General features: G+C 53.1%; 1 protein-coding gene across 1 annotated transcript in view; it reads left to right on the forward strand.

Moving 5' to 3' along the window:
• Positions 1-2,901: 2,901 nt before the first annotated feature.
• The window catches only part of LMCD1 (LIM and cysteine-rich domains 1), a 13,647-nt gene continuing 680 nt past the window's right edge, over positions 2,902-15,868 (forward strand). Inside the window, exons 1-4 of the mRNA XM_009882885.1 lie at positions 2,902-2,990; positions 3,797-4,052; positions 9,206-9,541; positions 15,761-15,866. Of these exons, the coding sequence (XP_009881187.1) occupies positions 2,902-2,990; positions 3,797-4,052; positions 9,206-9,541; positions 15,761-15,866 (787 nt within the window). The remainder of the gene's footprint in view (positions 2,991-3,796; positions 4,053-9,205; positions 9,542-15,760; positions 15,867-15,868) is intronic.

Consider the following 15,868-nt stretch of genomic DNA (forward strand, 5'->3'; position numbering starts at 1 on the left):
CTGAGTAAAGAATAGTTAACCTCAATTAAACTTGGACCTGGGGCATGAAGCAGAAGTCACATTTGGACAAGCAGAACAAATTGCCAGATTGAATAAATTACCCAGAAAGGGTCTTGTTAACACCGAAGTAATAAAGTGAAATACTGGGTTTACGTATCAGCATGAAGGTTGCGGGCTGGTGGCCACCCCCAGGTGGCTGTGAGCTCCTGCACTGACACTTGGGCTGTGGAGCATCACGTTGTCTTCTGGGGGGTTCTTGCACTGGTTCTTGCTACTGACAATGCTTTTCCATTACATTCAAGGGGGAAAGCAAAGGGAACTCTTCCAAATGAGTTTATTTAATCCAGATGTTTGTATTTTAAATAAACAACTGTTCATAGTCCCTTGCTGATACTCAGCTTCTGTCCGACTCATTAAGATTAGAGTCGGGGGGGGGAAACAACCAACACCATCAGTTAGTAGGTATCTGTATCTAGCACGTGGTTCCAGAACTGGCACCATTAAGTGGTCTGTGCTGGAATCTTAAATGCCTTTATATTTTCTGGAGAGCTGGCACGCAGCTGAAGAAGGTTAGAGGCGGGGTGGAGCATGTGTGCATGTTAAGACCATTTTTAAGATGTATTTTTATGCATTCCCGGGGCAAGAGGTCTCTTTCACTGGCTTCAAAATATCTGGAAAGACTGCAGGTGAAAAATGAGGTGAAAACTACAGGTGCAAGCTGAGGCACAACTGAAATGGCCGTCCCGCGGGCGAAGTGAGCTGCAGTTGGCCATGTTGTAGCCTCTGGGCTGTGTTTCTCAAGGATGAGCAGTCTTGTGTGGGGACTTAATAGTTCTGCCCAAAAAAAAAAAAAAAACAACCTGTAAAGGCTTGTCATCTACCTTAAAATTGGCAAATAAGCATCTGACTGTTTCTGGAACCATCTGTTCATAAAAGCTTTTTCCTTATTAGCAGCACCGGCTTTTCCAAGTAAATTAAATGTTTTTCCTGAGTGCCGCCAAATAGCTTTTTCCTTTTGAAAGCTGCAGGAAGAGTTTGAATGTCAGAGGAGGTGTCAGGGTGTCCCCGGTCCATGCAGGAGCTTTGGGGAGCGCGGGAGCTGGTGGATGCGGGAGGAAGGAGCGGCTGCCAGCATCATCACCGGCTTGGCGTCCCGGCGGAGCACGGCTGGGCAGGGCTCGGGCTGGGAACCAGCGAAGCCACCGCCCTGCGGTGTCCGGCCACCCGTGCAGGGTCCCTGCAGAGCCTCCTCAAAGGGGAATTTATTTTATTTTTCTTTAACCACAGCACTACAGTGTGAAGGAGCTGAGCTCGTTCCCCGAACGCATGCTGTAAAAACAACCTCTGTTCTTTTACTGCTGTTGATCCCTCTGTTGGAAGACGGGACCTGGCAAGGGCGAGCTCTGCCCGTCCCCCTGGAAGCTGGGAGCACCGTGCCCTCGCTGCGGGGTGGGGAGAGGAGCTGGGGCAGGAGGAGACGTAACAATATCAATTTAAATAGTGTGTGATCTTGCAATGAAAGACTATCATAGCACAGGAAAACACATGGGCTAGATTAAGATTGCGCAGACGGGCAACACCCTTCTCCAGCCTCAACTGTTCTTCTGATGGGCTCTACAGGTGTGTGCACAAAGGACCGGTCGGTACCTAGAACTAGTTTGTGTTTCGAGAGGGCGTTAAAGACCACCTACAAAAACTTGATGAACAGGAGCAAACACCAAAAAGGGGCGTGGGGGTGTGAGACCTGTGGGTGTTAAGCCTTGGCAGAAAATGCAGGCTGTGAGGTCCAAAGCGGTCAGAGAACTGTAAGAGACGCTTCATAATGCTGCTTGAGGACTGAGAGCATTGGGGTTTTGTGGAGGTGGATGACCACCCTGTAGTTCAATCCCTGACTGCACCGGGTCAGCTCTGCTGAGATGGGGCGAAGCTGCCGGGATGCTGCCACTGCTTCTGCCGAGTGTCCATGTCCTGGGGTGGGACTGTCCTCATTCTCCTTACATCCATTTTTGCAGGGAACAAACATGTCATTCAGACAGGAGTCTGCAGGTTTCTGTAAAAAGAACCGGTCTGAGAAGTTCAATGTCCTGTGGTGTCGCTTCCTGCAGTACTTTGGGCTTTGTCTTTAGTCATACCCTCCTGTGTTCTTCACACTCAAAAAGCCATGTTTGAGAAATCCACGGCACAGACGCTAAAATAGGTTCATTTTCAAAATTGTTGGCTCCTGTTGTGGTTTTTTTTTTTGCACTTGTCTCTCTCCCCTTGGTTGGTTATTAGGGCTGTCTGCGCAGCAGTCAGCTCCCACCTATAGAACTGACTTTGCTCCACTCTCACTGAGCAGCGGAAAGTGTGGCACAACCACAGCCCTTTCCCCCTCCGCCTTTCCTGCCCGGGGCCTTTCCCTGCCGTGTTTCCTGTTCCCTGTGGAAACCACCCGTAGAAGCCAGTGCCGGAGGCGTGGAAACGTGCCACGTTCCCAAAATACACTTGAGCCCCTGTAGACAGAGCGAGGAGGTGCGAGCTGCAGTGAAGCAGCTTTGGCATCGGGTCACGGCAACGCACCTCCCTGTCTCGCTGCGTGAAATTTCTGACTTGCACAGATTCATACGCAATACAGAAGCTGAATCAAAATAACCTTTTAATGAGAGCTGCGGGTTCCCTCCAGAGTGTGCGTGTGTTCACTGGGTTTGCAGTGCCATCTCCCCTCGCGTTAAGATGCAAACCTTCATGCCAACCATCCCTGCATAAACTTGTAGCAGGTCTGCGTGGACAGTGGTCAAAGGGTGGTCGGGAGGTTTGAGACTTCACAGGCATGGCTGAAGAAATCAGCGTCTGAAGGACAAAACAATGTTAGTGCTCAATCTGTGAGGATAAAGCCAACTCCAGTGTCCTGTTCTTTTCCAGATGTCGGTGAGCCAGCCGCAGTTGGGAAGAGGTGTGCCGTGTTTACGCTGCAGAGGGACGTGCACGGGCTTCGAGCCACATTCTTGGAGGTAACGTCTTGGCCTCGATGGCCCTGCTCCGACGCTGTCCCTTTGGTCCTGCCAATATTTGGGCTCCAGTGGCTTTGAGCGCAAAGAACTGCAGAGCACTTGGGTGGCGCTGGGAGGTGCAGAGAGGACACGCTGCTGGGCAGGGCAGCTGAGAGCTGAGAAGGTGCTCATGCTCCCTGCTCTCCACCCCGCTTCTTTCACTGATACTGCTCTTTTTTTTTTATAGTTAAAATCTCATCCACAAGCGCTTAAACCAAGCTGAGGCTTCATGCAGTGGGGTTTTTCTGCCCACTTGGCAGCACCGTGGTGGCTGTAGCTGCTGGCTGTCCCGAGGTGGGGAGGGACTCCTGATCAGGGAGGGGAGCCGTGGGATGAGGGGGTTGGTTTTAGACTGGAAGAGGGGAGATTTCGATAAAATATTCTAGGAAGAAATCTAGGAAGAAAATTAGGAAGAAATTCTTTGCTGTGTGGGCGGTGATCCCCTGGGGCAGGTTGCCCCGAGGAGCTGTGGCTGCCCCATCCCTGGAGGTGTTCAAGGCCAGGTTGGACGGGGCTTGGAGCAACCTGGGCTGGGGGGAGGTGGCCCTGCCCAGGGCAGGGGGGGGCACTGGATGGGCTTTAAGGTCCCTTCCAACCCAAACCATTCTATGAATCGTGCTGAATTTCCATGTGTAGCTCAGCTCGCAGGAACCTTTTGTGTTATGCCGTAGCCCTGGTCTGCATTTACCCTTTGGAAGAGGCTGATGACTGCGTGCCTCCCATGGCCCAACACACATCGAAAGGATGATCTTGTTTGTCACCCGCAGGAAAATCTGCAAGTCGTGCAAATGCAGCCAGGAGGATCACAGCCTGAGCTCAGATGTGGAGGACGATCGGAAAATTGGGCGCCTGCTGTCAGATTCCAAGTATGCCACGCTCACCGCCCGCGTGAAAGGAGGTGATGGCATTCGCATTTACAAAAGGAACCGCATGATCATCACCAACCCCATCGTCTCTCGGAAGGACCCCACCTTCGACACCATCACATACGAGTGGGCTCCCCCGGGGCTCACCCAGAAGCTGGTAAGACAATCCACGGCGCGTTTGGCTGCTACTTGTGTCGCATAATGGAGAACATAATTCTGCTTAGGATAAAGTTATTGGGGGAAAAATAGTAAAACATATGGTTTGCCTCGGAGAGCAAGAATGTGCGTAACACTTTGTATTTTGGAAAACCACGTAAATAACCGGAGTAGGTAGGAGAGGGGAATGGATTGCCTTTGGGTTTTTATAGGTTTGCTTACATTTCTAGGAGAAGTCTTAATGGGTTTTACAACTCGAAAGCTCGCTCCTTTGGTAAAGCTCACGTCCAATAAAAACATTGCTGAGGAGAGATCCCATCTCCGCTGTCCCGCCAGCTGCACGAGGGCTGCGCAGCCCACGCAGGCGCATGCGTGCTGCAGAACCCCGGGCTGGGAGTGGGAGCTGTTCCTCCGGACCTCCTCGGGGTCTCTGGGCTGTGAGCTGGTCCTCTTCCTAAACCCCCCCGGCAGGGCACCTCACGGGTAGAAAGCTGTGCAAGCTGTGGGACACACACAAGGATGATGAGTTAACTCTAGAGACCATCTCTGTGCTTCTAAAACAAGGTGGTCTGGACCGGGCTTCGGGGATCAGCAGTGGAGACAATCTGGGTGGTTCCTGTGGGCAGGAGGAGTTGCGCTGGGCTTTGACCTCCTGTCGGAGGTGGAGGTCCTGCCTTGCTTGGTGCGAGCCTGCCCCAGGACCAGCCAGCGCAGTGGAGGTGGCTACCTGGGATGCTGCCGCTAACCCGGAGGGGTTTTTCAGCAAACACTTCAGGAGAGGGTGCCTCAGTCTGTCTCAAAAGCAGAGATCTTAAATCAACGTGGAAAGAAGTAATACGGCATCCAAATCCCGCACTGTGTTTGTAAATTATTCTGTTACAGAAATTATAAAAGCAAAATAACTGTTGTCTTTAATATAGTAATTATCTTCTTTGCTTACTGAAGTAGTCATTAAAATCTTGGACTTAAATCAGCATCTCAGGTTTATTAACCACGAGTGCAACTAGTGCTCACTTGTACCTGTGTAAATCACAGAATGGCCCTAAACCTCCCCAGAACACAGCCTTGGTTCCTGTTGAATGCTGCATCACCGCGGCCCCGGACACGTGTCCATAGGAACACCGAAACTGAGCCAACACGGTGTGCTGACCGCGCTTACTCCGTGGCTTAACTTCGCTGTAATGCTGTTGCCTTTCACCTCAGCTCAGATTTGCTGGGTCAGTGGAGGACGCGGGAAAGGGGGTTTAACTTCTCATCCAGTGCCACCCCCTGCCCTGGGCAGGGCCCCCTCCCCCCAGCCCAGGTTGCTCCAAGCCCCGTCCAACCTGGCCTTGAGCACCTCCAGGGATGGGGCAGCCACAGCTTCTCGGGGCGACCTGCCCCAGGGGATCACCGCCTGCACAGGGAAAGATTTCTTCCTCAGATCTCATCTCAGTCTCCCCTCTGTCAGTGTCAAACCGTTCCCCCTCACCCCATGGCTCCCCTCCCTGACCCAGAGTCCCTCCCCACCTCTCCTGGAGCCCCTTTAGGCACTGGAAGGGGCTCTGAGCTCTCCCCTTTTTGGCCTTCTCTTCTCCAGGCTGAACCCCCCCAACTCTCCCAGCCTGTCCTCCCAGCAGAGGGGCTCCAGCCCTCCCAGCATCTCCGGGGCCTCCTCAGTTTAGGTTTCAAAGAGGGCGCTCAAGGTGACAAGGGGAGATGGGGAGCAGCGCGGTGCCATGCCCAGAGGTGGATGCAAACCAAGCGCCCGGCCCCACGTTCCCTCCTGTGCCTGCTCTCCGTCCGGGCGAGCAATAGTGGTCCGTGGGAACAAATGGAAGTGGTTTTCGGCATGTGGAAGTGTTAGCCAGCGGAGCGCTTCTGGAGGGAAAGCATTTAACTGGCTTTTAACTGTGTTGTGGTAGAAAAAACACTACATATTACACTGTCATTAGTGGACAGCTTTTGCTCTTCAAATTAAACAAAATAGTTTAAAGCTGCTGAAAATTGCAACCAGATTTTTTTAAAGAATTGGGGAACCAAATGTGAAATCACAGCTGCAGACCGGAGAGGCAGACTGACTTATTTCCTCTTAAAACTTAAAAGTTGCCCTCACCCCCTTGGAGAGGCTGCCTGGGGGTGGCACACGGTTCGTACTGGGAATGCAGCTGGGGTCGGTGGTGCTAACTGGAGCAGACCACTGGGTGTTAACGAGGGACCGAGTGCCCCCGCATCCCGCTGCCCAGCTGTCTGATCGCAGCGCTGCCGCCCGCCGTCGCCTCTGCCCTTCGCTCGCCGCTGGTCGAGCTGGCCCAGCGGGGAGGTTTGTTTAACGGTTGATGGGGAATGCGGCTTTCCCTGCCGGCACCGTGGGGCAGGGGCGGCTCCTCACCGCGAGCGATGCCCAAACTCTGCGGCTGCTGGGCTGCCTTCTCCCTCCCCGGGTCTGCACCCCCACCATACCCCCTTGCGAGCGCCTGTTTGGGGGGATCCCAAATGCAGCCGCAAACCCCCTCCCTGCGGCACTGGTGAGGGGCAGCCCTGGGGACACACGCTTCGGGAAGCTGCAGGATGCTTTATGGCTTTGGGAAGCTTTGAGATGCTTTATGGCGCCCGAACGGGCTGGGAGATGTCTTCGTGCAAGTAAACAACGTGCCAGAGCTTTGAAGACAACCTTGATAAATTTTGGCTAGGAGAGCAACTTGACAAACTTTCAGGAGAAAGGCTGGATGTCAGCCCTCCCCGGGATAGTTCAAAAGGGATTGGGGCCAAAAAGCTTTTAGTGCATAACAGACTCGCTCCAGTGATTTCCTTCTGAAGGCAGGCTGGAAGCGCGGCGTTGTTTTTAATATTGTTGTCCTGAAGTGGACGGTCCAATAATAGGAGGAAGTTCAGAGCGTGTTTTCATTAAGCCGTGCCCGGAGAAGTTATGAAGTAGCCGTGCAGGGTCCTTGGGGAAAGTGAAAAGAACAGATCATAAAATACCTCCAAAATCCAGTTCTTCCTCAAAATTACCTGTGCTAAGGCAACATAGTAAAGTGTTTGAACGTAACAATACACGGCAGCAGCAGGAGAAACAACTTTTTGTTCTCCTTTATTTCAGTTTTTGGTGTCGGGTTGATTTTTTTTTGCCCTGATCTACTCACTGGACACACCTGATGACATCTGCCGTTAGAACTTCAAGCATTGCCTTGATCGGGGAGTGAAAACCCACCGCATGTCTGGGCAGATGCTGAAAACTGCCCCTGAGCAGTCCGTCTGCACTTTTAAGAAGGGCTCGAGGCTTCGCTCTTCGCTTACTCTCAGCATAGACGTTCCGTGTTGGCAGAGGGGAGTCCGGCGCTGGAGTGGAAAAGGCGCTTCAGATGCACGTGCTGGCGTGGTGCTGTTCTTGTAGCTCCGGTCTAAGTGTTCATTAGTCTTGGCACATTTGCAGTGGATTAAGAATTCCTTCCATTAAGATCCTACCGCGTCGCTGCTCCGCTGCGCTGAAGCAGACCAGCGCAGATGGCGCGGCATCTGCGGGCCCGGTGCTCTCGGTCGCGCAGCATCGAGGCTTGGGTTGCTTTTCTTTCCAGTTGTCGGGTTTCGCTGGCGGTACCCTTATTTTGTGGGGCAGTGCCTGTGTGAGGCCCGGGAGGAGCTGTCGGGGAATTCTTGCCTCTTGCTTCTGCAGTTCCCATTAGGGTTTCTCGCCTCTGTGAAAGCCGTCTGTGCACTGCATCACTCCTACCGCATCCCGCGGCTCCGCACCAGCTATTCCCGAGCAGCGCCTTCTCCGACGGGGCGACGGCCCTCCCCCAGTAAATGTCTGGGTACCAATCCTGCCGTTGCACAGGGGCACGATACGCTGAGTGTTGGTGCCTAATATCGTAACATGCAGCGATGTTAACGTGCGCTCCTCGGACCGGGGAAGAAGCCCTGCCTCCATTAAATCGTGGATCTCCGATGTTGCACAGCTTCAGGCAGGACTCTTGCCCTGCCGCGCTGCTGTCTGACTTTGAAGGTTTTACGGAGGTGACGAGTTGTTCAGTGTCGTGCAAACGTTTCTGTATTTAAAAGGCCGTGCTGAACCAGACTACGTACAGTAAACAGTTAATCGCTGCTTTACTTTTTTTTTAAAATCCAGTTTTCAAATGCTGACCAAGTAAGAAACAAATCTAATGCAGCTGGATGCTGGTCTTTAAAACGGAGTGGCAGCGCGCCAACTGGCTGCCCCTCAGCTCTTCACACCACAATAGGAAAAATGCCTGGAGTGGGAAACTCCCTTCCCTTCGCGCCCGGCCAGCGCAAGTTAACTGTGCCGACCCCACCGCCCCGCAGACACCAGTTCAGCGTGGGACAGACCGTGGTTTACTCTGCTTTTAAGACGGTGGCTAGTGGCCAGTTGAGTAGGAGACTTTATTTTGGAGACGGTTCCTTGGCGTTTGCTTTCCACGGCACAGGGCATCAGTGACCAAACACCCTCCCGGTACTGCGGAATCAATAGTCGGGTAGAGCTGGTGGCTGTCAGTGTTAAGATAGAGGCTCAACTGCCATCTGACTACTTTTTCTTGTATAAATATAATTTATTTTTTTTAAATGATAACTGTAAACTGTGCTGCGTGCAGCCCGTGAGGGCCATGGGCTGCTCTTGGTGCAGCCTCCGCAGCTCTCCCCGTCCCAGCACAGGGCAGTGGGAAGCTGCTGGTCCCGGGTTTTGATGTTTATGGGTTTCTGGTCTTTTCAGCAGCCTTGTTGCCAAATTACCTGGAACAGTGGCACGCTCGTGCTGGCAAGGGAGCGTGTGTTTGGAGCTGGGTGCAAACTAGTGAAGCAAGTCTCTGCGGCTTTGCTTTGCTTTGCTTTCCTGGGGAGTCTGTGGGTTGTCTTTTTTAAAAAACAAAACCAAAAATCCCCCCCCAAAAACCACCCAACCTGTTTTCTGAGGATGAAATGATTAACAGTAGCCTGGCTGCTACTTGCACCTGAGTAAGTTTTACTTTACTTAAGCCTTTTATTTCTGAAGCGTGGGTCAGAACAGCTCAGAGGGGGCGGGAGGGGAAGGGGCACGTTTTCTGCCACCGCTCCATAACGCAAGCGGAGCGTCTGTTTGCAGAGTACCCACACAAAGAAAGCTCACGCTGCCCTGCCGACGGCGGCCCCGAGTAACTGTCGGTGCTCTCTCCCTCCCAGGCCATGCAGTACATGGAGCTCATCCCCAAGGAGATGCAGCCGGTGGCGGGGACGGACGGGGCGTACTATCGCCGGCGGCAGCTGATGAGACAACTCCCGCTGTACGACCAGGACCCGTCGCACTGCCGCGGCCTCGCCGAGGGCGAGCTGAAGCTGATGGAAGACTTTGTGAAGAAGTACAAAGCCGAGGCGCTGGGCGTCGGGGAGGTGGCACTGCCGGGCCAGGGCGGCAGCGGGAAGGAGGAGGGGAAGCCACAGGACAAGAGCATCGCCGCCGGCAAACCCCCTGAGTCCACCAACGGGGCCCTGGAGCGCGCGCCCGCAGGAGGGCACTACGTACGTGCTGCGCTGCGGCGGTGGGACGGGCTGGCGGGGGTGTCCTGGCTCTGCTCGGGGTCTGGGGAGCTTTCCAGCCTCAGCTGGAGGGGGGTGGGAAGATTGCACCATTCCTTGTTCACGGGATGGCTCCCGTGAGCTTCTGCAACCCTGCTGCAGCGCTTCCTTAAACTGGCAGAGCAGTGCTGGGATGCCCGGTCGCATCGCGGCGTGCTTTGGTACAGCACCATGAAAGACCCCACTGGGAGCCCTGGCGTGCTCCTGCCCGCCCTGCTGAGCACCAGTGTCCGTCTAACGGGTGCCAAGGGGTGGGTGATCTCCTCTTCCCCACCTCCCTCCCTCCACAGCAAAAGCTGTGCTGAACCACCACATACGTTTTCCGTTGGCTGTGGGAGCCGGTGATTTCAACTTGGGATTCTTGGCAGCTCTGAAACACTGGGCATGACATGTCCCCAGATGATTGTGCATCATAGAATCACAGAATGGTTTGGGTTGGAAGGGACCTTAAAGACCATCCAGTTCCACCCCTGCCCTGGGCAGGGCCACCTCCCCCCAGCCCAGGTTGCTCCAAGCCCCGTCCAACCTGGCCTTGAACACCTCCAGGGATGGGGCAGCCACAGCTTCTCGGGGCATCGATGAGGTGCTCAAGATGAGAAGCGGTGTTTTACTGTGAGCTAGTGAGTATTTCCAGCTGAGCTTCCAGGCCAGTGCCAGTGGAAGGACCATGAGTGACAGGAGGCAGTGGCTCAGTCTTATTAATGTGAAGCTGTGAACATGGAGATAGTGCTCCCGGGGCTGTAATCGCTCCGGGGGACTTTGAACAGACCATGCATGTCTCTGGGCACAAAAATACATTTCCGCAGGGAAATAATTGAGATTCCCTAACACCCTTTTAGATTTATATTCTCCCAGCACCGTCTGGAGTGGCCATTGTGGTTGCTGAACAAATGCTTATCATAAAATATGGTGAGTGAAATCTTCATAGTGGCCCTTGTGAGGGTAACTTGCAGCAGAGGACTTAAGGCTGGGAAAAAAAATGGTGTCTGAGTATTTTTAAAGCACGATTTTTCTAGCCATTGCTGCACTGAGATTGTAACACATTAAGAGCAGTTTTCATTTTCATTCCATATTGGGTAATGTCTCCCCTCTGCTATGGCCTTTTCTGTTAACACGCATCTGACTTTCAGAGTGCAGCAATACAGTACAAGTTTTTCACTGTTGCAGCAAAATACTGAACTGGACAAAGAATTTTAAGCTAAAAAAAATAGCCAAAAAAGGAAGGTTTCCATTAAACATATCAATAAAAGTCATCTTAGCAATGAGGGTTTATTTAGACTGCAAGGTCGTCCTTCCAAATAAATACATAACTGTGATGTTATTCTCCGTAGTTTAAAGCATCATTTGTCTAGAGGCACTAGCTGAAAAATGGAACTGCTTCAGATGCAGTTGCAGGAGACCCACTTCCGCCAGCGCGCTGAGCAGCACAGCTCGCAGCACACTGCGAAGTCCTGCGGTGCCTTGCCGTACTGAAGACAGATCTCCTGTTTCCTCTCTAAAAACACACTGCCCCTTTTAATTCGATCTCCCGTGCAGCAATTAGTGCAGCTGACCTGATAGGAATGGACTGCATCCCAAGATGTGAAGTGTGCTGAACTTCCAGAAGGTGTTCTCCCAAAACTGTGCTGGAAGAAAAATTCTGCCATAGAAAAATGAGATACAGCACTTCACTTTGCCACGTGTGTGGGGCTGAAAGGAGATGTGAGCGAACTGAGCTATGTGAAGACTGAGAATGGATGTAAAGGGACTGAGAAATGAAGTTTGTGAAGCCAGCGACACCCGAGGGTTTCATGATGTCGATGTATTCGGGGTTGAAATGTAGCTCAGCACACTCCAGATGTGGAGGTTTAGGTACCTCTCTGCTTGTGTGACCGTCTCCTAAAACTAAGCGTGACGGCTGCTGCCCAGCCTGAGGAACTCCCCCGAGTCTCCCTCCACCGCTGCTCTCTCTGGGATGCCGCAGGTGATGCCCACCAGTGCCACCAGCCTGCCCTGGGCCACTCCAGGGCTGTCATCAGCTGGGAACGTGTTTGTCCCAACCCTCCGAGACCTGCAGGATTGCAGCAATGAAGAAGGCTGTTTGAGAAGATATAAGTGCCTTTGGTTCAAGGCCATAGGGGGAAAATAGGGTGCTGAATAGCTTATTTTGGAGATCCTGAGTCTCAAGGAGTTTGTGTGATGTTTTTTCATGGAGCTCATTAGAAGTAGGACACAGATTTCAATCTATTGAATACCAAACCTGTTAATCAGCACCAGCAGCTTGATTTCACTCTATTTCGGATCAAGACGTGAATCTGAACTATAGATTTATGAAGGTTGGATGTTGGGGGGGGGGAAGAAACCTAACAGAAACCCACTGCCCTTGTGCTGGAAGAGAATGAACCTGAAAAGCACCAGAGCTGCACCAAGAACCAGGCTGGAATGATTTCCTCGGGTGTTTGTGTGGTCCCTGAGCTGAGGTTGTTAACCCTGGAATTGCACGCTCGGGCCAGCTGTGTTGAAATTGGTGTGTAAAGGAAAACATACAGGGCCAACGTAAATCACCATGAGAGGCATCTGAGCTCAGACAGCTTTCTCAACTCGTCTCGCCTGCAGAGAGGGGCCCCATCACTCTAACGTGTCTGTCCTAAGACTGAACGTTCTCCACTGAGCATAAAATCATCTTTAACCCCCTCAGAACTGGAAAGTCTTCTGATGTTGTAAGCCACTGTGTTGGAATCACGTCAAATCCTGAAGCAGTTGATCAAAATAAGCCATTTTCCCAAAAAGCTTGAGGCCGGCAGCATAGCGAGTGCTCCGGGGAAGCCTGGTGGTGCCCGGGGAGCTCCTTCTGCAGGAGCTGTGGTTGTGAAACAGCAGCCAGCGGAGACAGCAAGTTTGAAAAAGCTTAGGAGAAAGGGACACTTTCTTGGCCAACACCTCTGGTAACTCTGCTAATTAAGTCTTCACTCCTCTCCCTCCACAACGGAGATGTAAAATGAGTACCAAGCTGTAATCCCCATCTTAAATTTGAAGAGCCACTTTTTATTTACTGTGTAAATGGCAGGGGGATGGAAGTTATGATGCTTGAAGAGCCCTGTGAATAATTGCCATAGAAAGAAGCAGCAAAATGAGTTGTTTTTGTAACAGTTCTCGTTGGCAAGAAACTTGAGCTGGGAGTTGGCACGCTGCTGGTGTTTGTTCTCGCTGTTAGATCTTGCAAGATAAGCAGGGCTGGGGTGGATGGATGGGTCTGGCCCTGTCCCCAGTGTGGAGGCAGCTGCGGGGTCGGGCTCGCCGGTGCCCTGAGGCGCCCGAGGCTGGTGCCTTGGTCAGGGTGGGGGGACACACACCAGGGTCCCGTAGGGTGGGTGCAGAACTCATCGGTGCCCGTCTGCCCTCGCCGGCAGTGTGTGCCGGGAGCAGCACACCAGCCCCGCAGCTTCATGTGCTTCTTCGCTTGTTGGTAGGGACCAGAAGTAGCCTGGCTCCTGCACCGCGCTGGAGCGCGCTCCTCGGTTGGTCTGGGGAGCACTTAGAAACGCGTCTGAAGCCCTTCACAGTGGAAGGAGCAGTGTAAGCAGACATATCCCCTTTCAGGCTCACAGGAGAGCCAAGCCAGGAAATATTTTGTCTCCTCTTGCGCAGCCTTCACTCGTCATACTGGATTTGCTGGTAAAAGAGGAGATGCCCATCAGCGTGGTGGAACCGCTCCAAGGACTGCGGGGCAGTTACTGAAAATCCAGAGTGAACGAGGGAGGAGGCAGTAGCGAAATGTGTGGTGTCCTAGAAATAATAGTGACAAAACAAAAAAAAGCCATTTGGTTGATGTAGAAAGACCTGTAGCCTTCTGCTGTGTAATGGGAGAAATGAGTTCAGCCTGGAGAAGAAAAGGCTCCGGGGAAACCTTATTGCAGCCTTCCAGTGCCTAAAGGGGCTACAGGAGAGCTGGGGGGGACTTTTTATAAGCTCATGTAGTGATAGGATGAGTGGGAATGGTTTCAGACTGGAAGAAGGGAGATTTAGATGAGATATTAGAAAGAAATATTTCCCTGTGGGGTGGTGATCCCCTGGGGCAGGTTGCCCCGAGAAGCTGTGGCTGCCCCATCCCTGGAGGTGTTCAAGGCCAGGTTGGACGGGGCTTGGAGCAACCTGGGCTGGGGGGAGGTGGCCCTGCCCAGGGCAGGGGGTGGCACTGGATGGGCTTTAGGGTCCCTTCCAACCCAAACCATTCTATGGTTCTATGAAAACTCTGTAGATGCAAAGGATAGTCTCCTTAGTGCTCGTGCCATGAGCTGGCAAAAGGGGCTGGATGTGGTGGGGAGCTCGTCTGCAGCTTGCTGCTTGCAGAGCTCACGGAGATAACCCCACTCTGTCTGTGCCCCAGAGAGGCCCTTTCTGCCGCTGCAGTACCAGGGTCGTAGCAGGGAGGATCACCGCGGGGTCCCGTGTTCCTGGTGCAGGATGTCCCAGGCCTTGACGGCATCAGGGGCATGTTCCTCAGGACGCGGGGTGCCCTGCGGGACATCCCCCTACTCTGTCCCTGCCCCATCCCTGGTGTCCCCCCTCAGCTCAGAAACTGCTAGTTTACCCTCTGCTGAGAAATGTTATGTTTGTGTCTCTTCTACCCGCCTATTAGAAGCTCGTTGACTTAAATCGGGGCGTTTGTAAGTGAAGTCGCCATCGGGGCGCAGGGAAATTCCCGACCCCGTGCCGCTCGGAGCGTGCTGGAGGGGACGTGCCGCAGTGCAAACGCCCCCTCAGGCTCAGCAGCTTCAGCCCCGACGTGTGCGACACAGGAGGTGCTTCGCGCCGCGTCTGGGTTTGGTGGAAGCCGCAGCCCGAGCGCGGCAGAGATTGCTGGCGGCGGTGCGGCCGCGCAGCCACGGGCTCTGCTGGAAGAGTCTCCAGCTGCTGCTGAAGAGCGTTTCTTTTAGGGAGTGACAAAGCACAGACGCGTCAGCTGTTGGCCTGACCTCCGCTCTCCAGACTGAAATGGGAACTTCAATAACAGCCCATCAGCTGTCAGCCTCAGAGGGCAGAGCGTTAAACCTTGCTCTGAACTAATCGCGGGATCACTCTGCAGGCACAGATAAAGAGTAAACCCAGTTGGTCTTCTGTGTAATATGTGTAGATGGTAATTAATCTTCGGATTAGCCAAACCTAATTCTGTCTCTTTGGGCTGTTATAAATTGAAAGCACTGTGCTGAAATCTGGAGAGTGACATCTGTCTTATGCATAGACGTATATATTAAAAAACAGTGAGAAAAGACCAAAGTACCTAATCTCTAAGCAACAATAACATCTTTGACATGCTGCACTTCTGCACTACGGGATGTCGTAGCCCGTTCTTGGAGAGCCTTTGGATTTGAGCCAAGGCTGGTTTCAGCCTGGGGGGTCCCAAAGGCCCGACACTGAGCTGATGGGGGTAGTGCCATTCTCACCTGCCCGAGGGTCAGGCTGGGAGAAAGCAAACAGTATTCCAGGTGAGGGCTGGCAAATGCATATTTATAATGACTTAGTTATATTATGACTGGACACTCTGTCCGTAGGTAGCACTGGTCCAAATGTTTGCACAGGATCTGGGGCGACAGATGTGGAGATGTTGGTTCTGTTGGCCGTGGGGTCCAGTGGTGCTCTCTGTGTTCTCTGAGTTCTGTTGCACAATTGGGACATTTTTCCCGGTACTTTTGAGTGGCAACCATTGCTTTCTCTTCAGATTCTCCTTGCTCTTCCACCTCGCTGCGCTGTTTTTATTCCCTCGCTTCAGACGGGTGTGTTTGCTGTCCCTTCCAAGCCCATACAGCTGTAAAATCTGGTTTTGGAGCTCTCAAGTTTCCCTTCACAGAACAACAGCTCAAACAAAACCAAGCTAAGCCACACAGCTTAGCAGTCCTGGAGTTAAACGCTTTATTTCCACTGCCCTCCTTGGTGCCACGGGATGTGGAGCAGGAGCACAGTAGGTCCTTCATGCTCTGTAGAAGTGGGAAGCGCTGGGGACGTGCTTGGAGATGGGGTGGGGGTCTGTTTTGCTAAGCGTGCTGCTTTCCGGCTGTGCGGCCGAGAACGATGCGCTGCAGAGACGCGGTGAATCGGAACATCTGAGGAGTAAATATCCATCCCATGCACTGAGGGTGGCTGCCGCCTGCCCGCCCCGCGCTCACTGCCGCCTCTCTCCCGCAGCGCTGCGAGACCTGCAAGCAGGCGGTGCCGGGGGACTGCCCGGTGGTCTACGCCGACAGGGCCGGCTACTCCCGGCAGTGGCACCCGGGGTGCTTCGTGTGGTGCCGC

This window comes from Charadrius vociferus, unplaced genomic scaffold, assembly GCF_000708025.1.
Source record: "Charadrius vociferus isolate BGI_N301 unplaced genomic scaffold, ASM70802v2 scaffold433, whole genome shotgun sequence".
Taxonomy (NCBI): Eukaryota; Metazoa; Chordata; class Aves; order Charadriiformes; family Charadriidae; genus Charadrius; species Charadrius vociferus.